This window comes from Panthera tigris, chromosome D2, assembly GCF_018350195.1.
Source record: "Panthera tigris isolate Pti1 chromosome D2, P.tigris_Pti1_mat1.1, whole genome shotgun sequence".
In the NCBI taxonomy this organism is placed as follows: Eukaryota; Metazoa; Chordata; class Mammalia; order Carnivora; family Felidae; genus Panthera; species Panthera tigris.
Genome location: NC_056670.1, coordinates 72,389,084 through 72,416,247, shown reverse-complemented (window position 1 = coordinate 72,416,247; position 27,164 = coordinate 72,389,084). Strand labels below are relative to the sequence as shown.

Sequence of the window (27,164 nt, the reverse complement as noted above, 5' to 3'; positions counted from 1 at the left end):
TCTGGTGATCTCAGGAACTATGTCTGCTTGTAACTGGTCAGCGAGGGCCTGTGGCTGTTTCCGGGTGGGTCACTTGAGCCTGTTTGCATTCAGCTTGGCTGTCACCGTGGGCCCTTTTGCCTTGATTTAATTTCCATTGCTGAAGCCTGTTGCCTAAAAGGGGTCTCTACGGAAACCGGAAACCGCTTTTACAAGGTCGCCTGGCTTGACTGGGATCCCGAGTGCTAGCTCGGGGCCTTTTCCCTTGCTTCCAACCAGACTGATTGTCCCTCCGAGCTTTATGCTAATAAGCTGACTGTGAATATGGCATGTTTTCATTGCCCCAGTGCACCACCTTTGTTATTTAAAAAATAAAACAAAAATAAACCCCCATCAAACTGGTTCCATGTAGTCCCTGACATCTGGGGAGTGGACCGGATTTGGCCGGGCCACGTGGACCCTGCAGGTGTACCCCCCGGGTAACCACAGAGAGCCCCAAACTCCTCATCTTCCCAGGGTGGAGCGTTTGGGTTGTGGATCTATGGGGCTGACCTTGGCCTCTCCCATGGTGTCAGGCAGTGGATGCTCCATAGCCACACTGATGAAGAGGCCAAAATACACAGCAGTGATCTTGGGACCCGCTGTTCTCTGCCTTCCTGGGAGTTTTCTCCAGCTGTGTATCTGACGACAAAGGGACATTGAGGAGAGAGCAGGGACCCCGCCCCACGCCAGCCCAGGTCTCCATTAGCTGCTCCCCGGCCCCTGGAGCATATGGCCGCCACTGCACCTGCAGTTGGGATCCAGGTTACCCCAGGTCACCCTGGGACACCTGTGGCTCAGGGCAGTGCCTGGGCTGAGAGCTCACCATGTGGCCCACAGCCTTGGGGATTCTCCCGAGCTGGCTTCCTCCCTCTGTACTGCAAACTCCTCTGTTTCCTCTTTGTTTTTAAAATTACTTGCTCCAAGTCTTTGGCCATTTCTGTCCGTCTGGGGAGCAGGTGAAGCAGGCTGTCCTTGACCAGGGAGCAGGGCTTTGGTGGCCAACCACAAGGCCCACCCACTCGGTTATACCTCAGGTCCACTCGCCACCCTCCTAAAGTCCTCATCACCTCTTGTTGCATGGCTGCAGGACTGCCTCCTCCTAGTTGGCCTCCCAGCCTGCAGTCTCAGGGGGTCGTCTTCCTACAAGCCTGGGCCTAGAACCAACAACTCTCTGGAGCCCTCCCTATCTTGGTCCTCTGTCTCCTCGACCACCCTGTCCTGGGACGTGCCGGCTTTTTACACTATCAGGTGGCATGGTGGTGTTTATTTAGGTGCCGGGCTCCCTGCTACTGTGCACCCCTCCAAGGCTGAATCAAAGTCTTCCGCTTCCTGTGGCTCTAGAACCTGGTGCAGAGCTGGCGTTTGGGAGTATTTGTAGAGTCTGCATCCCACAGATTGAACTCTTCCACCAACATGGTGCTGCCTTGCTCAGGGCGTGGGTTTGTGGCCAGTGCTGGGCAGAACTGTGACGAAGGGGTCTCAGCCCCAGGCTTCGTTCTCTCGTGCTCGGTGCCCCCACCCAAGGTCCTGGGGGTCCTTCTACCACTGTAGTCATCTTTAACACCCCCCTCATTACCACCGTGGCTTGACCGCTCACCTTGTGCCCTCCCCTGTGAGACCCTGACTACAGTCACTCCAACATCTACTCTCAAGGAACAATCTGCGGTCCAGTCACATTCAAGTTTGAAGCTCAGTCACAGCTTGACGTGCTGCCAATGATTAGGAACAGAGGCCAAGGCACAGAAACTGTCATGGTGGAATGTGAGGCCTGGTGGCCAAGAGGAGAGCCACTCAGGGGAGGTGGTGGCTTTCCTGGTCCTGCAAAGTCCTCAGGGAATGATATTGGAGTAGGACACCCTGTCCTTTCAGGTGATGAACACCGATGTGGGTGGGATTTGAGGTAAGGTCTGATTGGCTGAGGGCTCCTTGGTGGCCCTGCTGATTGGATGACCGAAAAGTCCTTCCTCAGTGGGGGCCTGCACCAGGCGCTCCTCTCAGGAGCCATGCCTCCTCAGTGCTGAGCTCTGCCCTGAGATGATGCCTGCTGAGGTCCAGGAGGAGTGGGGGCTGGAAGCCTGTCAGTGCCCAGTAAATATGCCACCAGCATCTCTGGCTGGTGGGGCACCTCACCAGGAGACAAGGCTCTATTACCTATTACCACAAAGAGGCCACGTCATAGCATGGTCTTTCCACGCTCCTTCAAGGTGATGACGGAGTCAGGGATGAGCTCTGGAACCAAAATCAGGGGAATGGACCCCCCAGTCCCTAAAAGGATTCACTCCTTGCTTAAACAGCTACCTCCCCTCTCTAGGCCTCAGTTTCCTCATCTGTAAGACGAGGGGCAGAGCTAAAGGCTCTGCTGAGACCCCTGTACACTCATACTTACTCAAGCTGTTGTATGCCGTCCCCTTAGGTGAGGAGAAAAGAATGAATGTGAGGACCAAGGAAGCTGGGAAACAGGGGGGGGTGTGGTCAGAAGTCAGTGGCAAGAAACCCAAATGTATGGAAATGCTCAGGGCTGCTTATTTAAATGGTCTATTCCCAAGTGTCCCCAGCGGGGCCAGCTGACATCAGTGACAGACGTTCTGAGCAGATAGATGCATCAGTGGTTTTTATTGGTGTTAACGCAGTGACCGGATTGTGCCTGGACTTTAACAGGGCGTGAGGGTGAGGAGAACGTCTTCTCTCACAGTGCTTTCGCTGCAGAAGTTGTGCCTGCCGACAGAAATGAAAGCTTTGTAAGCATCGGGTAGCTTTACATGAAGTTTTAAGTTGTTAAGAAAAGATGATTGCCGATTTAGGATTCACAAGGAGTGAGGAAAACACTAGGGTTGTAGCTTCAACCAGTTACTGGAGAACTTGGGTTTCCTAAGAGACAGGTGGCTGGTGTCTGTGACAAGGTCCCCTGTCAGCTGTTGCTCAGAGTGGCGCTGGTCTCTGGGGTCCTCAGTCCGACAGGACGGTGGGGCATTGAGGCAGCAGCTAGAACTCTAACTGGCCCTTGACTTGCCTTCTGCACCTGAAGTCGGTCAGTGGATCTTTCCCTTTGGGCTCCCCACTCCCTCCTTTCTAGGGGGGGACACGGGGCTCGTTACTTGAGTCTCTGAGTGTTGGGATCTTCATTTGTTGAAGAAGGCACAGTTCCCTCCCATGATCGCTGAGAATCCCATGTTAATAATGCAACATCTTATGACCATAAATGTGAAAAAGCTTTATAATTGATAAAAAAAAACATTGTAGATATAAGTGACTATCATCACTGTTGTTCCAAGAACCAAGTGCTTCTTGGATCTCACTGCCTTTGAGCTCTGAGGCTTTGCCTGGTTTTACCTGTCGTCTTCACTGTGGTCTCTTGTATTTCACCTGTCTTGCTGCCCTAGCTCTATCTGCAATCATATTTCCTGTTCTCTGCACCTCGAGCCCTGCCTGCCACCTGCAGTCTGGGATCACCTGCCCCTCACACACCAAGCCCATCGCCCATGCTGGTTTTGATCTTCTTGTATTTTTAAAAATCTGATGTCCCAACATCTCGCTTCTCTTAAGATGGATTTCCTCTGGGGTCAACAGACAGGGGAAGAAGGGACACGCAGGGGAAGAAGGGACACGCAGGCCACTGGAGGGTTCAGAAGGCAGCTAATGGACTCAGGTCCTCAGGGGTGGCCTTGAATACAATCTGTTCCATTTCTAGAAAGTGCAGAAAGTCACAGCCTTTCCTCAGAAAACCTGGAAGGCACAATGTTCTGGCTGATTCGGTCTTGTGTGTGCTTTCCTTCTTCAAATCTACCTGTGAGTGTGTCGTCTCCCGGGACCACTCCGCATTTTTAAGGTTCTAGCAATAGCATCTTCTTCTGACACATTTTTAACCACACGGTCCCAGGAGCCAGGCCACAGGTCCGTTTCCTGACGGGGCCCTGGGAACTGACTTTAAATTTTTTTTAATGTTTTTAATTATTTTTGAGACAGAGACAGAGCGTGAGCAGGGGAGGGGCAGAGAGAGAGGGAGACAGAATCCAAAGCAGGCTTCAGGCTCCGAGCTATCAGCACAGAGCCTGACGTGGAGCTCGAACTCACGGACTGTGACATAATGACCTGAGCCAAAGTGGGAAGCTTAACCGACTGGGCCATCCAGGTGCCCCTCTGGGAACTGACTTTAGAGGCTCACTGTCCTCCGAAGGAGGTGGGCAGGGAAGTGCTGGCCGCTCTTGTGGCCTGCAGAAGGTTCTCCCCCCCGGCTTCCTCAGTGCTGTGCTCTCGCTGACAGATCTGTCTTAATCTGCTGACCGCCTGGCTGGGCCAGCCCCTCACAGGGATATGGAGGACCTCACAGGGGTCAGCCAGCCTGAGATGCAGCTGTGAACTCTGCCAACCCGCCCTCCCGGCCTGGGGGAGTCACATTCCCTGAGGCCCGAGTTTAGCAACCTCACTTAACCTCCCAAGCCTCAACACCATCAGTGACCAAGCTCCCAGGATCCCCTTCACAAAACCACTGCAGGAGGGTTCTGCTGACCGGAATTAGGGTCCTGGCCTTAGCTCTGCCCCACTCAGGTCACTACCCCCCATCCTCTGGCCGCCACAGCAAGTGACGCCGAAAGTCAGGATAAAGATTCTGCAAGTATTGTTAGCCCAGCTCTCTCTTGTCTTACTCAGATTTTATATCTTTTGCTGAAACTACTTTAGTTTTTGTTTATTATCCTGGAATTCAATGATCTTCCCTTCTTTATAATGTAGCTACTCTCTAGCCCATACTTATAACCTGATACTTTCAAAAACTATTTCTTTCTTCTCTTTCTCATTTTGCCCCCTTAGTTTTTCTTGAAGGCAGTGACCTGCATCTGTGTTCTTCTTCTCAGATAGGGCTGAGAACACCCAACAGAAATGCTTTACCTCGTCTGTCAGTTGTTTGCCTACAAAGAAAAGGCCTCAGGTGGGTAGATTATCTTGGCTTTTCTGGCTGAACCGTGACTGACTTTCTGGAGTGAGTTTCCATTACGAACACCAATCTCTACCAACACCCTGAGGCACAAGCCAGCAAAGATATACATACACTGTTTTCTCCTCTCCCTTTTGGACGGTGATCTTGGCTGCACCCACTTTGGGGAAGGTTGGGTTTATCACGTTGTTGTTCCAAAGAAACTTGACTTTCTCAATGGTTCCAATATCAAGCTTTGCATCAAACTGATTAGAATGGGTAGAGCCTGGTGTGAGAATCCCCCTTGAAATAAAGAAATAGAAACATTCCATGCACAGAAACAAGTTCTAATCACCAGATAAGACCATGCCACTCTTTTCTACTCGAGATTAATGAAATTATTTTTTTCTAAATTAGTTCTCAAATAAAGGATGGAGAAATGGAGAAGCCAGCAGCCTCAAACTATTGCTTGAATGTTGTTTTCTCAAACTCAAGTTCGTTTCTACTCACGATGTTCTTATAGAAAACTATATAATTCCTTCATATTTTTTCCTGGAAGAGTTATTGGTACAGTAATAAGTTATCCACTTAGTTTAACACAACATGCATGTGTTACTATGCTAATAAGGAAACATGCACCTGGGGGTAATATTATATATATATATATATATATATATATAATCTATTTTTTAAAACAGACCTATCAAAAGAGAAAAAAACTATTGCCTGGATTTATAATTGAGAAAAGAAAATTGTCAGCAGAAGTCTGAAAGTCACTTTAATATATACAGCAAATAATTTAAAATTACTTGATAAAGAGAAGATACACATTTCAGTGTGTGGATTTGCAGTCCGTGTATATCATCGAGTGAGATGCGGTGCTAAAAAAGGAAACTTACCTGAAGACATCGAATTGGTGAGTGTTTCCCTGATTTCCAAACAGAGCAACTTTGACCTGACCAGTGGCTATTTTTCCAGACAGTGTTATAGAAACTCCGTATCTCCAGCCTGCACAGGGGATAGAAAAGATTTCAATTTATTCATGCGCAAAATAGTTGACCCAAATTTCAGAATCCTGTCATCCCTTACACCGAGGCATCAAAGTATAAGAAATCCTACTAATCTACAACTCAAATAAGCTATAAAGAGGGGTACGTACCTAGTGGTATTCCCTCTCCAGAGCTACACTGCCCAGTAAAGGGACATTACCCATAGGGGCTGCTTTAAGTTCACACTAAAGAAGATCAAAAATTTATTCCTGAGTCTTCCTAGCCACATTTCTAGTGTTAAATTGCCACACGTGGCCACTGGCTACCGTTTTGGGCAACAGAGAGCATTTCCATCATTGCAGAAAGTTGTGTTGTATAACTCCGCTTGAGAGGGACCTCACTATGAGATAAGGTGAAAAGAGAAGGGACAAGGGCTTGTTCCCATGGTAGGAAAAGTAGCTCAAGAAAGTAGTCCTGCGAGAACCTCAAGAGCAGGGACTGTGCCGTATCTGCACATCCCCAGCGCCCCAGGCCGTGTCCGTCATAGAGCGGGGCTCAGCTGTTACCCAGATCTATACCTGCAGTGCTGTGTCAGTGCCCGTGAGGACGTCCTGCACACCTATAACCACACACGCGCACACGAACACACACGCATGCAGAGATCCACATCTACACCCACACGCACACACACATGTACACACGCATGTACTGAAACACACACACATCATTTGCCTAGCTCCCACTTGTCCTTCACATCCCCAGGGATGCTGTCCCTGTTCCTTCCTCTGGGCAGGGCCAGGTCCTGGGTCCCAGGTTGCCAAGCAGCAAGTCGCCACGCCCAGCACACTGGGGCTGCGCGCTTGGTTTCCGCCTTCTCCGCTGGGTGATGCATTTCATGCACAGAGCGTCTTGCTCATCCCTGCATCCCTAGTGTCCGCATAGTCTGTGGTTCCTACAGAAGTGTCGGTTGAGGAGTGAGTATGTGGCTTTCAAATGTTTAATTTGTCATTTTAAAATATGGGCCAGCATTTCATGCATCACAACACTGGAAGGCTTGATTAACCATTGTCTTAAAATATGTATGTGAGTGTATATATATATATATATATATATATCTGGTGAGATATATATATATATATATATATATATATATATATAGTGATGAAGGTGTTCTATATCTGGATTGTGGAGATGGTTACATGACTATTCATCTATCAAAACTCATAGAACTATATACTACAAAGGGTGGATTTTGCTGTCTATAAATTGTACCTCAATAAACCTGACTTTAAAAACTAGATAAGGCACATATTGTATTTATGTCTTTATATAAAAGCAGTGACTTTAAAAAAAAAATTTTTTTAATGTTTACTTATTTTTGAGAGGGAGAGAGAGGCAGAACATGAGCAGGCGAGGGGCAGAGAGAGAGGGAGACACAGAATCTGAAACAGGCTCCAGGCTCTGAGCTGTCAGCACAGAGCCTGACGCGGGACTCGAACCCACAGACCGTGAGATTGTGACCTGAGCCGAAGTCGAACGCCCAACTGACTGGGCCCCCCAGATGCCCCAACACAGTGCCTTTTTTTAAAGTGCAACTTCTTAGGGAACAATCACAGGGAAGGTTGGCACAGAGTGGCCCAAATGTGCCCTATCTCTACCCTATGACCTAGACGAGTCAGCAGATTTTTGTAAGAAATCACTCTTTCCTGATTCCCGTCCACCCTCCACCAGAGAGGGACCCCCTACATGGGGTTTCGGGGACACAGGCACAGAGAAGGAGAAGTAGGAAGATAAGAACTGGACTTCTTAAAGGGCCCAGACCAGCAAAGAGCTGGTACCAAATCAATGTTTGATAAAGGAATAGAAGAAGTCGTGTGCATGACACAGCCTTAAAAAAAGAAAAGAACAGTGCACTGTGGAGTGGAAAGAATTCAGTGGTAAAAATTGCCACAGAGATGTGCGAGTCACGATTTCTCATGAATTGTGCTCCCATTCATTCCACTCATTTCACGGCATAGACGCAGAAAGGAAGAAACGCAGACTCTTTGTAAATCCTCAGCTGAGTCTTAAATGGGAGAGTTTGGTAGATGTGTCCCTCTGCTAAGATGGTCAGGATGTGCTCACAAATACTCCAGGGGAGAGAGAAGTCTTTCTTGTATAATGGAAGCTAAACTTTCTCGACGTGGGTGAGAAGGGTCAAATTACAACTCACGAGCAAAATTGCTGGAGTCTCCTGTGTTCAGGAAGAATTTCTGTGGCTCGCCGCTCGTCCTGCCAGCAAATTTATCAGCATAGTGGCCCATCTGTGGGCAGCCTTCATCCGGGCAGGGGAAGCACTTGTTCTAAGAAGAGACAGATCAAGCCATAAGGTGTGAATTTGCCTTTTTATGACCCACACATCTGGGGGAGCACTTCTCCTACCGTCTGAGTTTCCTCGCTTGTAACAGGAAGGAGATTGGGAGAGAGGATTTCCAAATTTCCTTCACCAAGGCTGGGACTCCCAAGCCTCTTGCACATCACGATGGAAAATACTGATTCCTGGGCTCCAGGTTAGGTCAATTACACCTTCCATCACGTGATGTGCTGCTACGTGGTTAACAGCCAAACTCTGGGACAAAGAGCCCTGACTGTATGTAGCATTTGCCACTGCCTGTGGTATAAATCTGGCTGTGGCCAATTCCAGAGGCCCAACCCCCCAGCCTGGCATCTAGAACTCCAGCGTGCGCCTTTCCTTCTCTCTGGCATAGGACGTCTTCTCTCCTACGTTCTGCCGCCCTTGCTCTGCCCTGTTCTTCCTCCTAAATGCTATGCAGATTCAAACAACACCTTCTGCAGGAACGTTTTCTAGATCATTGAAAGGATTGTTCTGATTTCCCAGCGTCTTCCTCACCCACATGACTCATCTAGAATTTTAGTCACCTCCTGCCTAACCTTTCCCCCCCCTCTGCTTCACAGGATCGTAAACTCTGAGGGCCCATGTAAAACAAGTAAGAGATGGTCAGAAACCGGTGAGAGGGTGCTGCAAATCCCAAACATAGCGGACAACCGTCCCACAGAGGGACTCAAGGGATAATAGCTTACAGACTCAAAGGCCTTGTAGGAAGCGCAGGGGTAGGACGCGAACCCATCAGGGTTGAGGATGCTCTCCGAGTAATACTTGTAACTCCTCAGGTGATTGCAAGCCACAAAATCCCGAGTCCCTGGGGAAACAAATGAGGACGTCTACATACGTGGTCTGGGGAGCTGACGGCTTCTGTCGCTCCAAGGGGAGAGATTCCAAAGTGGGGCCATAGTTGGAGAAACGTAAGATCGGGTCAGCTTCAGGTAAGTCCAAAATAAATGCCAGTGAACATAGAGAGGCTGCTTTCTGTGAGCGAGGCAGTGTTCCGAGTCCTTTACATGCGTTGTTCCTATGAACAATGCCTTTCTAGGCGGTAGGTACCAGACCATTTCTAAGTACGGGCGATACACAGATTACAGCCTCAGATGTACGGATTGCAGCCAATAAGTGGAAGAACTGGCAATTAAACCCAAGCCCGTCTGGTGCTTGAGCCTATGCTGCTAACCATTGTGCCTTCCTGTGTCCCAGGCACTAGGCTAGAGGTCCTTGAAGACACAGCCAGATGTGAGGTGACCTCCTAGACATGATGAAACCAGAGCACGGACATTTTCATGCTGTGTTTAGGCAAATAACAAGGAGGCTCGGGTCGCTTGAGTTGGCTCTTTTTTTTTCTTTCTTAATAACTTTCCTTGGCCCCCACAGCTCCTGCCAGGTGACAGAGGTCACAGTATACCTTCTAGATATGACCCAAACTTGCTTGGCTATTACTGAGAGAGAGTTTGGGCTACCCTATCCATGGAAACTCTCATAAGAGACAAACACATACATCTGCATTCTTAATATTTGCTTCGATGTCATACATACCTGCCATTTTGATCGAATTCAGTAAGAATCTTTACTCGTTAGATTTGGTCAGACCACTAACAGTTTAAACCTGTGTGGTTCCCAGTGATGAGCTGGGCTGAAAAATTCACTTCTACGTTGTCCTTTTCACCTCATCAGATCCAAAATCTGTCGCTGAAGGATGACCTTCAGCCCAGGTGTGCTCCATCAATGGTGAAGAAGAACCCCAGATAGCACTCTCTCTGCTTCACCTTTCCTACAAGTGACTGTTTCTCATCCTGACCCAACATACAGGGGTGGTGACTCTCATTGGGCAAATGGCTCTGCCGTGGAAATGATCGGGGAGCATTGCCATTTTGGCTACAGTATTGAACAATACTGTACGTGAACTGGAGCCGTATCATTGACTCCCAAGGGGGGACTGGCTCAATTGTTTTAAAGAGCAGTTTCATTTTTGAGATTTGCTCTGGGAAGATACTGCTCACCCCAGGGAAGTGATGCCTCGCTCTGCTCTGGCTTTACCTTCCCAGATGCCATCGAGGTCCACGATCTGTGACAGGGCATTCTTCTTGCATCCTGGCATTTCCTCCCCTCCGTTGGGGAAGAAGTCAAGGTGACCTAACAGCTGTTTTGTTCCAAAACCTGAAACGTTTGGAATAGCAATGAGTTTTTCATAATGCAAGGTTATGCATCTTGGTTAAAACACAATTGCTCATGCTTGCAGCTAAAGCGTCATTGGGCTCACCCAGGAATGGGATCAGGGGTGCTGCATCTGTATGGATCACATCAACAAAGTCAGCATCAGAGGGATCGAGCCGAACCTCTTCAGGAGTACCCTGGAAGCTTGCTTCTACAGGATCCAACCCTAAAAGAGATGATCAGTGCTGCAGAATAGTAGGCCTGGCTGTAGGTGCCAGCAGGACCAAGGCGTACAGTTGCTCAGGCTGTGCATTGCTCAACTCGAGGGGTGCCATACTCTGAAGTCATGCAGTGCCATGGCCCTGCATATTGAATATGGGGACCTAGAGTTTCAACTTTGCTCATTAGAGAAGGGATCCAGTGGCATGGATAAAGAAGGGTAGATAAGCTAAGAGATTTAAATTTGTCTGACCAAGGATTTTTTTTCACATTATTTTCTCCTATTTACTTGGCAGATCTTTCTTCTTTAACATTCTTTTTCCTCTTCTCAAGTTTGAAGAAAAAAGGGATAAAGTAGCATGATATCATATTTATGAACACAGATTCTGGAACTAGGCAGCCTGACTCTAAATCCCTACTCAGCTACTTCTTGGGCAAGTTGCATGACCTTGGGCGAGTTGCTCAACCTATTTCTTGTGTCTCAGTTCCCCCGTTTATAAAATCCGGGTAATGATATGGTTACAATAAGATGAAATGAGATAATGTACATAGCTTTTAGCACAGTGGCTGGCATACCATCATGAGTGTATCAGTAAAATATTGATTACTATTATTTCCTCCTGATTATACTTCCTTCCTGGCAGGGCTCCTGAATTTGTCAATAGTTCTTTGAAGGTTTGGGCAGAGCAGCTGGCCAGAAAAGGCCCGGGCATAACTGTCTGTTGAAAATGAAAGGGAGAGCTCTTAGACAGCAGAGGCTTTCTCGAGCCACGCGGCAGTCGAACTGGGTTAGAATCTCAGCCCCACCACTCATTTATTGCGTGATTTAGGGCAAGTTATCCAGTTTCCTGAGCCTGTTTCTTCAGTTCTGGGGATTCAGTGAGGAAATGTAAGGCACTTTACATAGTATCTGGGCTAAGCAAACACTTAATCTATGCTTACTATAATAATAATCATAGCATTACATTATTATGATTCTATTATATAATGTATGTTGTTGTCGTTGTTGTTGTTACAAAGTGAAGGTTCTGCTTGGCTTGCAAGAGTGATCTGCACCACTGGTGGCTGGGTTTCTCCTACCAGTAGAGGCTCTGGAAGCGTGATTTTCATGTTCCACTCTGCCTTTGAGTTCAAAGAGAAGGGGGAAGGGAAGAACAGTGTGCATTCTTAATTACATTTGCACACGCTCACATGGGCCTTCGTCTCCATTTTCCTGGCTGCCCAGTCCTGCTGAACGACCCACACTGCCAAGAAACGTGGATCTAAGGAGGAGGGATGGAGACAGACAGGAGAAGCAAGGGGAAGCAAAGGGGGGGTGAACAAAAGCACCACCTCCCCTTCCAGAAAGATGGGCTTCCTGGGGGTTTCCTAGGGGCTTCCTGGGGGCTTCCTAAAATGTTCTGTGCAGAGCATTTTGGGGACAGACTACTTCGGGCCAGCTTCTGGCTGGTCGACAAGCTTGCACCACGTTCTGGGGTCACTGGGGACAAAACCCGGGGCCCTGCACGTTGGGCCTTACCTGTAATTCTGCCCAGGCCTGGAGTCCTGCTCCCAGCCTCTCCCGCCGCGTGGGCTCCCAGGCTGTGGCCGATGAGGTGGACTTGGGAAGGAGAGTAGCTATAGTTTGTCTGGAGAGGGAAGAGTGCATTTTTCAGAACATTTTTGTGCTGTGGTGTTTTGTTTTGTTTTGTTTACATGTGTGGTTTTTGTAACACGCAAACCTAATGTCGTTACCCCTCTGTTGAAAACCTTCTATGGCTCCCACTGCCCTCAGGATCAAGCCCAAATTCATTACGAGGGTTTCAGAACTTTCCTGACTCAACACCCATTTTTCTAGATTCTTCTCTAGCCAAACCCTATGCAGGATTTCCGGGCCCTCGGATACATCATATTCCCTCATCTGCGGGTCTGATGATGTTGCTGTCCACTCCCCAACCACTTGTCCAGCTCACATGACACAGCCGAGCCATCAGCTCTCAACTTAGATGTCTCTCCCTGGGAGACATCCTTCATCACGGCCCCAGTCCCCCAGCCCGGATTAAACGGTGCCCCCGCATGTGCTCCCAATTAAGCCCTATAGTCCCCCCATTAGAACCCTGACCATCCTCTCCTCTCGTTTCAAGTCTTCACCATGAACTCCTCCAGGGCCTGGGACCTCACCGTCCTCTTGACCTCTTAGCAGAGTTCCTGACACTGTGCCCCCCAAATATTGGATGAACAAATAGCATACAGCTATGAGTGTTTGCACGTGTAGGTCTCAGAGACGTTCGCCCATGTATACTCGTTGATCTTCAGAACCTCTAGGACAAACATCACAGGTTTTGATTTCTGCAGGGGTGCAGAAGTAGTTAGAACTGATCGGTTCTTTTGTGGACCCTTTCACTATAAGACAGAAACAGCTTGGGCCTTTATCTGGGATAGAATATAGAGTCATGAAGAGTTAACGACTTCACAGAAAGAATTCAAGACTCCAAGTTAGCCAGAATGAAAGACCCGGGTAGGAAGAAACAGCTGAATTGACGGTGGCAAACGAAATTCTCTGCCATCAACAGGGCCACCAACAGGGCCGTGGCGTTGGTACCTGCCAATCGCACCTGCTGCCCTCGGGTTCCATTTGGTGCTCCTTGGGAACGCCTTGTTTGCCCCACACAGAGACCACCCGGTGTCGTGGGGGGCCCCTGGCACTAGACAGCTCTTGTATTCCCCTGTGCTATGATTTTGGGGGGCAAACTCTTTGACCTCTCTGGGCCTTAGTTTTCACATCTGTCAATGGAAGATGTTCATAAACATCCTTAGCTTTCACATCTGTCAACGGAAGATGCCTCCTAAGTGTTAGCTATTACTGATTTTTCTTCCACTGCTGTGTCCTTATTAAGGCAAATTTCAGCGTTTTAGAAGTAAGATTCTGAGACAAATACAATTCTTTCTATTTCTTGTCAAAATCTATAACTCTCAGCTGCATCTTTAGACGACAGAGACCTGGGGGCGCCGCCTGCCTCCCCAGCAGCCCGGCCGGCGGACTCACCGAGAGCATGCTGATCATCTGGGCCACCTGGGCACCCACCACCCGCACGTTGTTGGCGGCCTGTGTGTACGTGGTCTGGGAACCTTTCTTCCAGTCCACGCAGATGCAGTTCACCTCCTCCACCGCGAACATGTTCTGGTGTTGGAAAGACACCAGGATGTTATCATAGGGGCGCGCAAAACCTCATCTAACCAGGGCTCCGCAATGGTGACTCACAGTTACTACTGGTCGTTCTGTCTTTTCCTCACTGGGGCGCCGCGACAAACTGGGCTTTGTTAGGAACCTTGTTGTCAATTAGGAGTCATCCCTCAGGGTAAAGGCGACGGGCAAGGCAAACCTATTCCCTCTCTAGCTTGCAGGTTAATTAAAAGCTGGCCACTCTCTGGTTTTCTCTGACCAAATTCGGTAAAGTTGATTAGGTATGTGGGGGAACAACTGCATCCCAAGAAGAGCCCTGTTTTGAAGAGGAAAGGTCTCCAGTGCCGTCTCTGATGGCCAGTGTCCAAATGACCTTGTGGATTTGACCTCCAGCCCTCCTCTTGGCCTCTTGACATCCCTGCCAATAACCGGACTTGCCTTCCCCCCTGCCTGCTGGGCATTTACTAAGCGTCTACAGTCGGGATAGCACAGTATTTCATGGAGGAAACACACACCGCAGATATTTGAAAAATAAAACTGCAACTGACTTAAAAAGAGATTGAAGAATTCTGAAAACTTCTAGGAGGTCAAGGAAATGGATGGAGCCTTAGACATTCTTCCAGGTAGTACACAGGCCAGCTTGAGTTGAAAACGGTTCTATAAATTTAAAGCCCACTTCAAATTTGTCACATCTATGATACTAATATGTGTGATCACGCACACAGAGATACCAAGAGTTTTTTCCTCAGGACCTTTATTTTTAAAACAACCCTGAGGAATCTCTTACAGCCCCGAGGAATTTGGAGTATAAACTATATCTTACACTGTAAGATACAGTTTATAGTTGTTCTGATGGGACAGAAGAGTTAAATGCCTGGCAAATCAAGGCCAAATGCAGAATGACTTTAATTTTCTAGGTTTGTAACTTCTCCCATTGACATGATAGGTCAGAATTATTAATGTGTGTGTGGAGGACAGGCTGCTCGGGTAAACTCTTAGGCATCAGAAAAATAGATGGAATCAGTGTCTATGTAAAAAGAAAGGGTGACGGTATATCATTATGTGTTTGTGTGTGTTTGCCTGTGCACGTGTGTGTGCATGTGTGTGCACGTGCGTGTTCTTCTGTTGTCTGTCCTTCTAGCCAATAGACGCTATGTTACATACAGTTTTGACACTTTCTATTCTGTAATTCGGTCTCCTGGTGCACCTTAGTTCTCCATTTCCCAAATAAATGGTTGTAGCAACACATCATCGCAGGGACGTGGGAGAGACTTGGACAAAAAGAACACAATCCCTCATGCGCAGGAACACAAAGTGCCCTCACTAAAAACGGAAGCAGACCTCTGGCTTTGATTTAACCAGAAAAAAGATGGTGCAGGTGTTTGCCCACATAGCCAAGGCCACTGCTTCAGGCTACAGATGGCGTCCAGAAACGTGGACGTGAATTCTTACTATCGTAAAGAGAATCATTTTAATTGCCTGAAGTTAACTTGTGTGTAGGGATTTCCTGTCTCCAAGCTTATCTGCTGTGCTTTCTGAAAGGCTTGCTGCCGGGGACAGGGCAGACCATGGGGCTGGGAGCCGGCCCTACCTTGCACATCTCCAGAAGCCAGCTCTCTTCTCCCTTGTCTATGAAGCCGTGGATGATGAACCGGGTCTTCCTGTTTGTTTGAAAATTTGATGCTTCAATTGTTGATGGGTCAGAGGGAAGGAGAGTCTGTGACAAAAGCAGAAAAGGGTTGCATGTTTTTGTAGCCTGGCCATTCGGGCCTGCCTCTCCTTCTCCATTTCTGCTTGTTCTGATGCCTTAATCTTTCAAACCTTAGCACAAAAGCCACCTCTTCCAGGAAGCCCACCCTGACTCTCATTTTCCTGCCTGCACTGATCACTCCGACCCCGGCCAGTCAGGAATTACTGTCTCCACTGGGGCTGAATCGTAGCCCACAGTCTTACCTCCACAGGGTTCTTGGTAGATGGGAAGCTTTGCCCCAGACCAGAATCACATAACCAGTTAGAGGTTCCGGCAAATGTGAACCATTCATTCATTGGAGCCAACATTTTACAGAAAACCTACTCTGTGTGGGTCTGGCTAGGCCTGGAGGGCGGGGGCAGCTGGAGGGATAAAGTGGGACAGAGCATGGTGGAGGAGGAGGGGACAGACACAAGAACCTTCTAGTCTGCGGGGTGGGCACAACCCCTCTCCCAGTCACAATGATGTTGAAACGACAAAGTCTCACCTGAAAGTTGTTTGGGTTCTCATTGGTGTAGAGCAGGAAGCGGGTGCCGATTTTCTCGGGGCTCCAGGGGAGAACTTTCAGGGGCCTGGCTGCAGTCCCGGCCCAGGGCTCCGAGTCGGAGAAGCACCCGATATGTTCATAGCAAACTTCCTTTGCTGTAGACAAAGGACGAATGTGCTCACGGCTTAGCTCCCCAGGCTGGGCTCCGGGGTGGGAGGGTGGGGGGTGTTTCAGCTTCTCAGGTCCTCACTGCTCTGCCCGGAGACAGTCTGAAGAGTGGAGACACCCTGCCTCTCCCCACCCACTCTCTTCTTACCCCCAGTGCCACCTTCTGGTCTGCCATAGAGACACCAGCTGTGCCGCCGCTTAGAACCACCATCAAAACTTAGAAGTTCTGTGTCCCATCCCCAGCTCTTCAGATATACTTATTCGACTAACGTGATAACACGCACTAAGTCAATCTGTTAGCCCAGGCAGGTGTTTAATGCTTTACCTACGAGAGTCTAGTCTAAAGTACCTGGACGTGAAGACAGGCCGGTGGAGAGATGCTCTGAAGTGGGGTCCCCTCACACTGCCTTGTCTCCCAGGCAGAGTGTTGACCACCTCCGCCCCCACCCCGCCCCCACCCCCGGCCCCACGGCTCTCTGGACCCTCAGAGCTGTCTGGAACCACTCACTGCCGTGGGTAAGGCTTTCTCTGGCCGGTGCTGAGATGCTGCATTTAAGCCCTTCCCGTGGGGCAGGTGTGATGGTTTCCTACCTGTGACTGCTCCCAGCAGAAAGAGTGCGATTGTCCACATGTTCACCATCTACAATAAATCCAGACATTCTCAGCCTCACCGAAACTAACCAGAGCAACGAGCACAGACTTTGAGGAAGTCAGGTCTGGCTGCTTCAACAGCCGGCGGGAGGAAGGCCAAGGTAACTTACCCTGTGGGATGTTCCAGGCGTCCCTCCCTCTCCATCTAGTACCCAGGCTGCTTTTTTTTTTTTTTTTTATACCGGAGCCTTATCATTTGGACCCTGCTTCAAGGAAACGGCAGGTGATAATAGAACATGCTGTGTGCACTTAATATTTTAATCTGCACAAATACACAAAACAAGATTAATTATAGTAGTCAAACCTTCCTACAAGTCTGGGAAGATGAAGGAATGCTTGATTACAAGGGGGTGAAAATTCCCCTCACTTTGTACCCGCGTACCTGTGCATGTAATCATGAGCCTAGTGGGCCCCACTTTCCGATTTTCTATTTTATCACCAAGTAGTTTACAAGTCCCAGGAAGGACACAGCAGCAAACTCTAATAATGGAGGGTAGTATTCGTCAATTAGAATAAGTGGAAATGCTCCCCCCGCTCCCGCCCTCATATAGCTGAAATAAAGGGAAATTCTGATCAAGAACTCTCTTTCTGTCTCCCTGTCTCTTTGTCTCTCTCTACTGATCTCTCTGTCTCTGGCAGTCTAATACCCGAGTGCATGAGTTTTGGAGACAGATTCAGCACCCTCCACAGCAGCCTATGAACACAGTCCCGCATTAACCGCCTGTTCCGGTTATCACGTCCTAGGCAATGAATCAATGCAAAATATAATGGTTTCAAACAACAGAAGTTTATTACAAAATTTTGAAGAGCCAGGTTCAGGAGCCTCTAAAAGCCCACGTCATCAGACCGTGTCACGTCTACAGAGTTTCCCCAGACTCTCCGAAGTTTGCACACCTGTCCTATGAGACTAGGCCCCCGTGAGGCCATCATGAATGACCCACAGACCCGTGCATCTGTGAACAGCCCCGCCAGTTCACACAACAGGCAGATAAGCCTTCACAGCGCAAACACCACTGGTGCCCTACTCTACTCCCAAGTCGAATATGCCTCAATGTCAAAATTCATGCTCTTTGTGAATAGCCAAAATGCTGGAAGACAGGTTGAAGGGCCTTCCTGTGTTGAAATGTAAAAGACTTTCTCTGGGGTCATAAAGAATAGGAGCCAATAGTTACTGAGGCTTGCTACGTGTAGTCAGAGCCTTTTACGTGTATTACCTCATTTAAGCCTTACAACAACCTCATGAAGTGGGAACCATTCTTTGCCCCCCCCCCCCTTTATGAGTGTGGAAACTGAGGCATGGAGCGATAAATGAATTGCTTCATTCTGATAAAGCCACACAGGAAATGAGTGATGAGACGGGATTCGGATTCAGACCCTACAAAGCAAAATAAGGAGTTGTTGAATATTTGGTGAATCTGAGCAAGTTGTCTGCCAATCTGTTGAGCACCATCCACATAGACTAAGGGAAACACTTACAGAGAATAAGTTGAAATAGAAAATAAACTGTCCCCCAAAATGTCAGACTTGAGTTGTACTACTGGCCTAAGTGAGTGATGAGATGTTTAAACTTTGGAAGTCTGCTCATATGGTCTGGAAAGATGCGATTTACAGACTGTGGTGAAGTCAAAGGCATTTATGCTTTTCTTTGACACTGTGGTGAAAAGATTTGTGATAATCTAATGGTGGATGCATAGGTACATTAGTTGGTGGATGTCAGGTGACCTTGTCTGCTTCCTGGACCTCTTCTCTTGCAGCTGTTCACTTTAACCTCCACACGTGGCCACACTGGCCTCCATTGAACATGCCAAAGCCTCTCCTACCTTAAGGTCTTTACACTTACTTTTCCCATGCCCTGAAACTCTCCTCCCTAGACCTCCACTGGGCTGGCTTCTTCTTGTCAACCAACAATTAGTTTAAATGTCACCTCATCAGTGAGGCCACTGTTGAACAGCCCTGAGCCCCTCCACTGCCAGCCTCCTACCCAACCCCAGACCCCAGTTCCCTAGCACCTTATGTGTTTTCCTTTAGATCACTTATCACAAGTTATAATCATCTTATTTATCTGTTTGTTTATTTATCTATCTATTTATTTATTTTTGCAATCATACTTTTCCCACCGTGGAATGCAATTCTGTGAGGACAGAGACCTCATCGGTTTTGGCCACTGCTATCCCTCTAGCCTCTAAAACCAGGCCTGCCACTGAAGTGGTTATGCATTAACGAAAGAACCAATATACATATGAATGGACTTGGTTGGCATTTTATCTTATTCTGAGAGTGAATTTCAGGGCTGGAGAAAGGTGATAGGGCCCTGCTTAAAGGAGGCGGAAAGACAGACATGTTGGTCTTCAGAGAAGCAGGGAGAAAAGATGTATCTGCTTAGATTTGGGAACAATAGCCATCACATGATCTGCCACGATTTCCCTGGGGGTCGGGCCCCCAAGCCCATTCCCCCTGAGCTTACCTCACTGGCAGTTCCCCTGTGGGTGCCATGCTCACCCCAAGGGAAAGGCCCCTGCTTCAGAGTTCGATGGTTGAGACCGCCTCAGGGTGATCAGGGTTGACTTAGGAGTCCTCCAGGCAGGACTGGAGGGTTTCATCTGCGGCAGCCACGCGAGTCTGGTGGTGGCAGTGAGTGCGGGCTCTCCAGCACTGGAGGATAGGGGCACGGGCATTCGGGGACAAGGGGGTTTCCTTCTTAAAAAAACTTTATTTCACTCCTGTTTGTATACAGGTAATATATGCTTCTACACATCTGATATGGTACAAAGTTAAAAATGTTTCCTTTACCAGATCTTTGTGTCATTCCAGAGATATTCCATGTATTATGTATATACATATTATATATTTTTTAAAAATATAAATGATTGGGGCACCTGGGTGGCTGAGTCGGTTAAGCGTCTGACTTTGGCTCAGGTCATGATGTCGCGGTTTGTGGGTTTGAGCCCTGCATTGGGCTCTGTGCTGACAGCTCGGAGCCTGGAGCCTGCTTTGGATTCTGTGCCTCCCTCTCTCTCTCTGCCCCTACCCTGCTCATGCTCTATCTCTCTCTCTCTTCCTCAAAAATAAACATTAAAAAGTTAAAAAAATATATATAAATGGTTAATATAATACTACACACTATTTTGCAACCTGATTCTGAAAAATTTTCTGTAGTCTTAAAAATCATTCCTTATCAGTGCATCTAGATGTACTCCAATCTTTTTTCCAGCTGCACAGTATTCTAATATTTGGATATCTCCTTAATCAGTCCTCTTCTGATGAACATTTGGTTGTTTTCAGTCTTTAACTACTGAGCACAATGCCTCAGTGAGTATTCTTATACATTAGTCACCTGGATGGATGGTGTAGTTGTGGGATCAATTCCTACAAGTGGAATTTAAGGGTTAAAAGATACATGCATTTCACATGTTGCTTGCTAGAGGTTGCTGCCCCAGGTTTCTATGCTCTGATAGCCCTGTTATCCGGAATCCCTGTGTGTATTGGCTACTCTCCCCACCCCAATCCTGAAACAATAGTGAAGTACAGACCATGAGCTATTTCAACAGGCAACTTTTAGGGGTATGCTAGTTATTCTTTTGGTTGCAAGCAACAGAAATCAATTCTGGCTAGCCAAAAAAATTTTTAAAGGAGGGATTTATTGGAAAAATATTGGGGGCATCTCATGGAATCCATGAAGTTGTTAAACCATGAGACCTAAGGAAGTCCCCCAAATGGGACCACCCTAGAGACCTCAGCCGGTTGTTCTCAGATCCCTTCTGCTTTGGACCTGATAGAGCTTCAGGCTGTGTGTGTCTCAGCCAAGAATTTTTATTACCAGACAATTGGCCTGGTTAGGTCAGCCGCTGTCTCTCAATTAATTAGCAATGGGAACTGGATCCTGTTGGGTGTTCCTGGCCAAGGGGACCCATCCCTGTGCTCCCAGACATGGAGGCGTGGTTGTGAGCTGGGCAGCCGCTGCAAGAGGTGTGTGGTTCCACAGTAATAAAATATCCATCCTGAATCAGCTGACTCTATTCAGTGCGTACAGAAGTGCAGTCCGTGGCTCAGTGAAGGTAGCTGGGAGATGTCTTTAAAAGTATTTTTTGTATTTGTCCAGCTTGAAGTCATGATCTTTATGAACTACCGAGAGTGAATGATGACTGTGGAGTCATCATCGTATCAGGGCCGAGCAGAAAATCGTATCAGGGCTGTTGTCTTGTTTTAGAGATAAGGAGAAGCAACCCTGTGTTCATCAGCATTGGTTGTTTAAGGTGAGGCATACTACATTGGAGCACTTTGCTTTCCTAATGCACTGGCTCCTATTAAATGCCCTGGTGGATTAAATTGGACTAATCCCCTGGCAAGATGGAGGTCTAAGCCTTTAAAGTCTCTTTGACTAATTCATCCATTCTGAAGTGATAGAAAGATTTCTTTAAACAACATTGACAACTGAAATCATGTATACTGAATGAACTTAGATCTTGAGGGAATTAGGCAGGGTTCATACGTGCACAAATCTAGAGATATCTTTGGAAACTATGACTTCATTTTTACCAGACAGTTTTCTTGTCTTCATTGTGTATGGTCTTTGAAAGTCACAAAGTAAAGACTGAAGTTGCCAGCTATCATCTGCCATGTCCACATGTCCAGGTGGAGCCAAATAGCTGTTTTTCTCCAGCCACTAAGCTCTGTCCTTATTTTCTCCTTCAATCTCAAATTCAGAATGTACTGATACCTTGTCATCTTGTAAGGGAATAATCTTCTGAAGAGAAGGGTTGGCTCAAACTGGGTTTTCAGAACCCTTTAAGTCCAAAGAGGTTTTGGTCCTGAGAAAGCTGTTTTCTAAGTCTTTTCTATAGTCTGGACACTCACACACATCAACTGAACCACATTGCTAAACATTCCTTGTACTGGAAGAATTTGTCCTTGTGTGTTGTTGTAATGGAACTGGATGTAAGGTTTTGCCTTATCATCAGTCAACTGTTGACTTTTTTTTTTTTTTTTTAAATCAGGGATTCCCTGTCTGTGGGATGTGAACTCAGCTGCTGAGTGTAGCCCAGACTTCCCCAGTCCTTCCCAAACCCATCGGTAGGTCCCATCAGTTCATGTGGGCTAACAAGAAAAAGTCTGAGGCCACACAGATCCTGGTGTCCCTTGGAGAGCATTATGCCCCAAAGTCTGAACCCCCTGTCTTACCTACTTTATGAAGGCTTTCTCCTTCCTACCCCTTCCCTCAGCCTCTCTCCCCAACTTCTCTGTCTTCCCAAAGCACTTCATACTTTCTGACACTGCTTTATAACTCTTTCCCTGTCCAGTTCCTTCACCAGACTATAAGCTCCTGGCAAGGTGAGGAATGTGTTATTTATTTCACATCCTTAGTGCCAAGACCAATGTCTGAAATATGGTAATGGAGATTCCATGACTGTTTGTTAAATTAAATAATGTACTTAATTTTAGTTCTAATGAGGAAATGACCAAGCTGGCATCACTTCCAGAGAAACCTGAAAAGGAACAAGGTGGGATGCTGTGGTAGCCACAGAGTGTGCCACTCAGATCCTTTTAGGAGAATCTGCTGCAGGAGCCCAGATGCCACCCATTGGACCCACCGTGGCACAGAAACAGAGGCTACGCTCTGCCAACTGTCCCCAGCCAATGACTATGACACAGGTACCAGAGACCATCCACTCCTACCTGAAGTACAATTCCTACAAAGGGCCGCCTTCATTTGGGGACTCTCCATGAACCTGGCCAAGATTTTCTCAGAACTTTGCTGAGGACTGAGACTCTTTCAACCCAATCTTTCCTTCCCTCTCTCCTCTCATGGGTGTCAGACCTGCATTGCAATATGACGGTTCTCCCTGCCTGCTCTCATTTTGTCCTTTTTTCTTCTTCATAGACATTTCCCTGAATAAATCTTTTGTATCTCTGATCCCATCTTGGGGTCTGCTTCTCAGAAGACCCCACTGATGGGGGGGGGTCACCTGGGTGACTCAGTTTGTTAAGCATCTGACTTTGGCTTAGGTCCTGATCTTATGATTTGTGAGTTCAAGCCCCATGTTGGGCTCACTGCTGTCAGCGCAGAACCCACTTTAGATCCTCTCTTTTCCTCTATCTTCCTCTTCCCCACTTTTTCTCTCTCTCTCTCTCAAAAATAAATAAAAACATTAAAAAGAAAAAGAAGACCCCACTGACATAAGCATAGAAACAGATCAGGAAAAGCAGTTGAAAGAGAAAAGTTCAGGCTAGAATCAGAGACAATGTTCATCCACCTCTGGCTAAAGTCTCATCTGTACCTTAGAGCAGAGAAGTTGGTAATAAACCTCATATGTAACTTACACAAGGCTTGAATATGATTTATTACTTAGAGTTGTGTATGTGACACGTGTGTGTGCACGTATGTGTGTGCATATGTGCTGAAGTGAACTGTTTTGTTGGGTGTAAATTTATGTAATTCATGTGGATTCCCTTCTTCTCAGCTAATTTTTATTGCTGCTATCTTTGTGGCTCAAGATAAAAAGAATCATTTTGAGTCTTTGAAGAGGGATGCATGAATTAGCTTGGATTCAAATGATGTCTAAATAGTAGAGGCAGGAAATAATTATTTTAACAGTTGGAGTCCAAGTTCCTTTTAGGGTAGGATGGCCTTTATTTAGAAAATATTCCATGATCCACTTTGGCTGGAAAAGATGAGGTTCCAAAGGCATGGTCTCCAATACTTGAAAACCCTGGTAAGTCCCTCTGCACAAGATAGGATCAGGAGTTTGGGAGAGGGATAAAAGTCAAAGAGGGGTCTAGAGAAGTTGAGGGGGTATTTTTAGGTGGCGCAGTGGTTCTGGAGCCTGAGGAAAAGTGACTAGTGAGGGGTTCCCAGGGGCAGGTCGTTCATGTTGCTTCAAAAACAACACTCCTGTATGTCCCCCAGACTTCCAGAACTTACCACCATTTATACAAGTGGCTTGTATAAATTAGGGGAGAGAAAAATCAAGGCGAGAGCAGAGACCATGTAACAGCCTTAGGAGATGAGCCCCTGTGAGGGTCCCAGAGGAGCGAGAGGTCAAATCTGCAGTTGCCATGAAGTCAGAAACTGAATTCTCAGAGCTCTTGAGATAGCACCACTATGGACGGGGGGACGAGTTGGATCTGCCCAAGGGTTAGAAAATAAATTTTTATTTGGGGTGACTATACCTGTTCAGGAAGTACCAGATAATTTCCTCACCATGCAGCACCCTCCCATAGTCTGTCGCCATTTAGGCAAACATTCATCCTATTATTTGCACTGAATGTTCCTATAAACCCTTATCATGGTACCATATATTAGCTTCAAGGTATTTGGGAAGTTCAAGGCAGTGGATACTTACAGCTACATAGATAGTAGGCAAAAACATATTAATTTTTTACTTGCTAGATTTAGGGAATCTACTTTTTATATTTCTTCCACCTTTCCTTTGGCTGTAGTGTGTTTGTGTGTGTGTGTGTGTGTGTGTGTGCATACACGTGCATATGTACACAAGAGTGTTAGAGGGATTTGGGACAAGAAGAAATACCTTTGCAGAGTCTTGAATCTCAGCAGCTGTTACACAAAACAGCGACAAATCCTGGCATCCTGGAGCAGGAATAATGAGCTGGCCAAAGGCCACCAATAGTCCAGCAGACCAAGAGAGACACATGAAAAATTTTACATCACAATGACCTTGAGAAAACCTAAATCCACTAGTAAATAGCTTGCTACCTCAGGCAAGGTGTATGATAAACTCTCTGTGCTTCAGCTGCTTCTCCTGAAAATGGGGATAAAAGCACCCACCTTATAGTGTATGGTCAGAATTAAATGAGTAAATATGCATAAAGCACTTGGAATAGTGCCTGACACACTGTAAGTATAATGCATGTGTTAGGAAAAACAAAAAAGAAATGGAAAGGGCAGTCCGTTGTCTTCTGGAAGAACATTTCAGAGGAGCAAGCAGAACCAGAGTTGATGCAGTTAGCTCTTAACATCCAAGAAATAAAGTCCAGCAAGAAACAGATTAAAAATCACATGCTCAAAGTGAACCATTTATACATGGGCTGGCTCATCCTTTCAAATGGTTATAGAACTCCTACCTAAAGGGAAGAAAAAAATTTGATTTGGGGCTCTAGAAATAGGAATATTTCCTAAAAATTTACTGAGACCAGAAATAGGTAAATGATTTGAGTAAATGCTTCTTTTAAAACAATTAAAGTGACTTGCAAACTGTTTCATTATGATGAAAATGGATATCCTTCTTAATAAGAGGGTTTTTAACAGATGTATTTTTTAAGATTAAATTCTTTTAAAATCCTTTGTTCCATCTTGTTACTTGAGCAAATTTGCAGACAATGTTTTCATTCATTTCTTTTATTATTCATTATTCATCATTATCAGTGTGTTATAGAAAAAGTCCAGGAGGCATCCATAGTAATTATAATTAAAAACACTTATTAAGCACTCAACACAATTTAAGCACGGTGTTAATCTCTTTACTGGAAATGCAGGGTTTAAAAAAAATCCATGCATACAATGAAGACACCAAAGTTTACATTGTAACCATGACATCCACCCTCAACTCTGTGCTCATGTATTTAGCAGCTCACCTGACATCCAAGTTGGATGTCTGATGAGTATCTGAAATCTGACATGGCTAAACCCTGTCCTCCCTCCTCAAATCTGTTCCTCCCAGTGCATTCCCCATTTCAGTCAATGGCATCTCCATCCTTCCAGGTGCTCTTGTCAAAGCCCCAAGAATTTTTCCTTCCATTCAGATATTCATTCCCCGCCCACACGGTCCACTCCACGTATGTTGCAGAGGCTGGCTTCACACCTTGTCCAGGAGTGCACCCTGACTGGTATAAGCCAATCGGCACATTCCATTTCTCAGGCCACTGGCCAATCAGAGTGAACCTCAGAGATTTTGTTTGGGAAGATGGGGAGGAAGATGCACTTTGTGTCTCTTAGTGGATGTGAAAGAGAAGGTCTGTATGGCCCCAGTTGCGGTAAGTGGCCCTTCTTCAACTGGGACAGGAGCTTGCCTTGGTATAAAACCATTAGGCACCATAGACAAGAGAGCACAGGAACAGAAAAGAAGTGGCTCTTGAAAAGGTCATTAAGTTGTTAGATCAACCAAACCTGAAGCTTCCCTACCCCTGGGCTTCCCAATCATGTGAACGAATGCAGTTCCCTATGGTTTATGCCAGTTTGAATTAGAGCTTTATATTCCTGCAAGTGAAAGCATCCTGATCAATACAGATTAATAATTCTCAGAACAAGTCTTCATGTGTTGATCAACTTGCCTATACTTTGGTGAAACATAGAATGAAAAGCATGTTCACATCTCTGTGGCTTTGGCTGTATTGTTCCCTCTTTCTGGAGTGCCCTACCTGTCATGTCCTCTTGGCAAATCCCCACTCACCTTTTAAGACCTTTCTCTTTTAGGATATGAGTGATTGGACATGACCTAATTTTAAATACCTGACTCTAGTGGAGTCATTCATTCTTTTCATTAGTGAGTTGGTCATTCAGAAAATATTTATTTGATATCCTACTACATGCCAGGCCTTTGCCAGATACACACAACATGTAACCCCCTTAATGAGAGATATGCAGACAAGTAAACAAGCACTTATGATATAGAGGAGTAAGTGCTGAGATGGGGGGAGCTCTGGGTGCAGCAGTAAGGCAGTGGGACAGCCTCTAATCCAGTCTTAGGGGATATGGTAATGGATGTGAAGAAAGCTTTCCTGGAGGAAATGATGTCTACACACAGATTTAAGAACCAGTAGGAGTTAAACAGACAGAAAGACAACGGAAAACACATCCTAGGGAGTGGAAGGGTTTGTGCAAAGGTCCAGCACCATCCAAGATCAAGGTCCTTTTGGAGACCAGAAAACAGATTTCTAGAAGGAATATGGTGAGAGAGAATGCTAGAGTCTTTGGTTCCTGGAGAACACTGGGAAGATTTTTGATTTGTGCTTTTTAGAAAGATTAAAAAGGCTGCAGACAGGAAAGGAGCCTGGGGGGACCCCACTGGGAGCAGGGGGACTGGTTAGGAAGCATTGGATCTGCGATGTCCTTTTATCCTTATGTGTCATCTTTTCTGAGATGTCTGATTACCCCCAACAAATGTAAAGATGGGAAAATGATAAAGGTTGGTACTTGGCCATGTGCACACTGGGAGGGGATCATCTTGGATCTGGAAGTCTGCCTTACGTGATCAGAATGACATCAGTAATATTAGCAATGGGCATGATGTCAGTGCCAAGTAAACAATAC

At 46.6% G+C, this 27,164-nt stretch overlaps 1 protein-coding gene across 1 annotated transcript; it reads right to left on the bottom strand.

Annotated features, from left to right (window-relative positions):
* Positions 1–2,672: 2,672 nt before the first annotated feature.
* On the bottom strand, positions 2,673–16,889 carry PNLIPRP1 (pancreatic lipase related protein 1). Its single transcript, XM_007084847.1, has 12 exons — positions 16,841–16,889; positions 16,082–16,236; positions 15,436–15,561; positions 13,707–13,841; positions 12,201–12,309; positions 10,569–10,688; positions 10,346–10,465; positions 9,001–9,119; positions 8,132–8,261; positions 5,830–5,938; positions 5,066–5,233; positions 2,673–2,736 (listed from the first exon to the last, which is right to left on the bottom strand). The coding sequence occupies exons 1-12, from the start codon at positions 16,887–16,889 to the stop codon at positions 2,673–2,675; spliced, it is 1,404 nt and encodes a 467-aa protein (XP_007084909.1).
* Between the last annotated feature and the right edge of the window lie 10,275 nt (positions 16,890–27,164).

Excerpts from the sequence above, each read along its gene's own strand:
- PNLIPRP1 (XM_007084847.1), bottom strand. The coding sequence starts at position 16,889 with ATGGTGAACATGTGGACAATCGCACTCTTTCTGCTGGGAGCAGTCACA. Across the intron at positions 15,562-16,081 it reads AGAACCCAAACAACTTTCAG|ACTCTCCTTCCCTCTGACCC; the intron begins GTGAGACTTTGT and ends CTTTTGTCACAG. Across the intron at positions 10,689-12,200 it reads AGGCCTGGGCAGAATTACAG|GGTTGGATCCTGTAGAAGCA; the intron begins GTAAGGCCCAAC and ends CATCTCTTTTAG.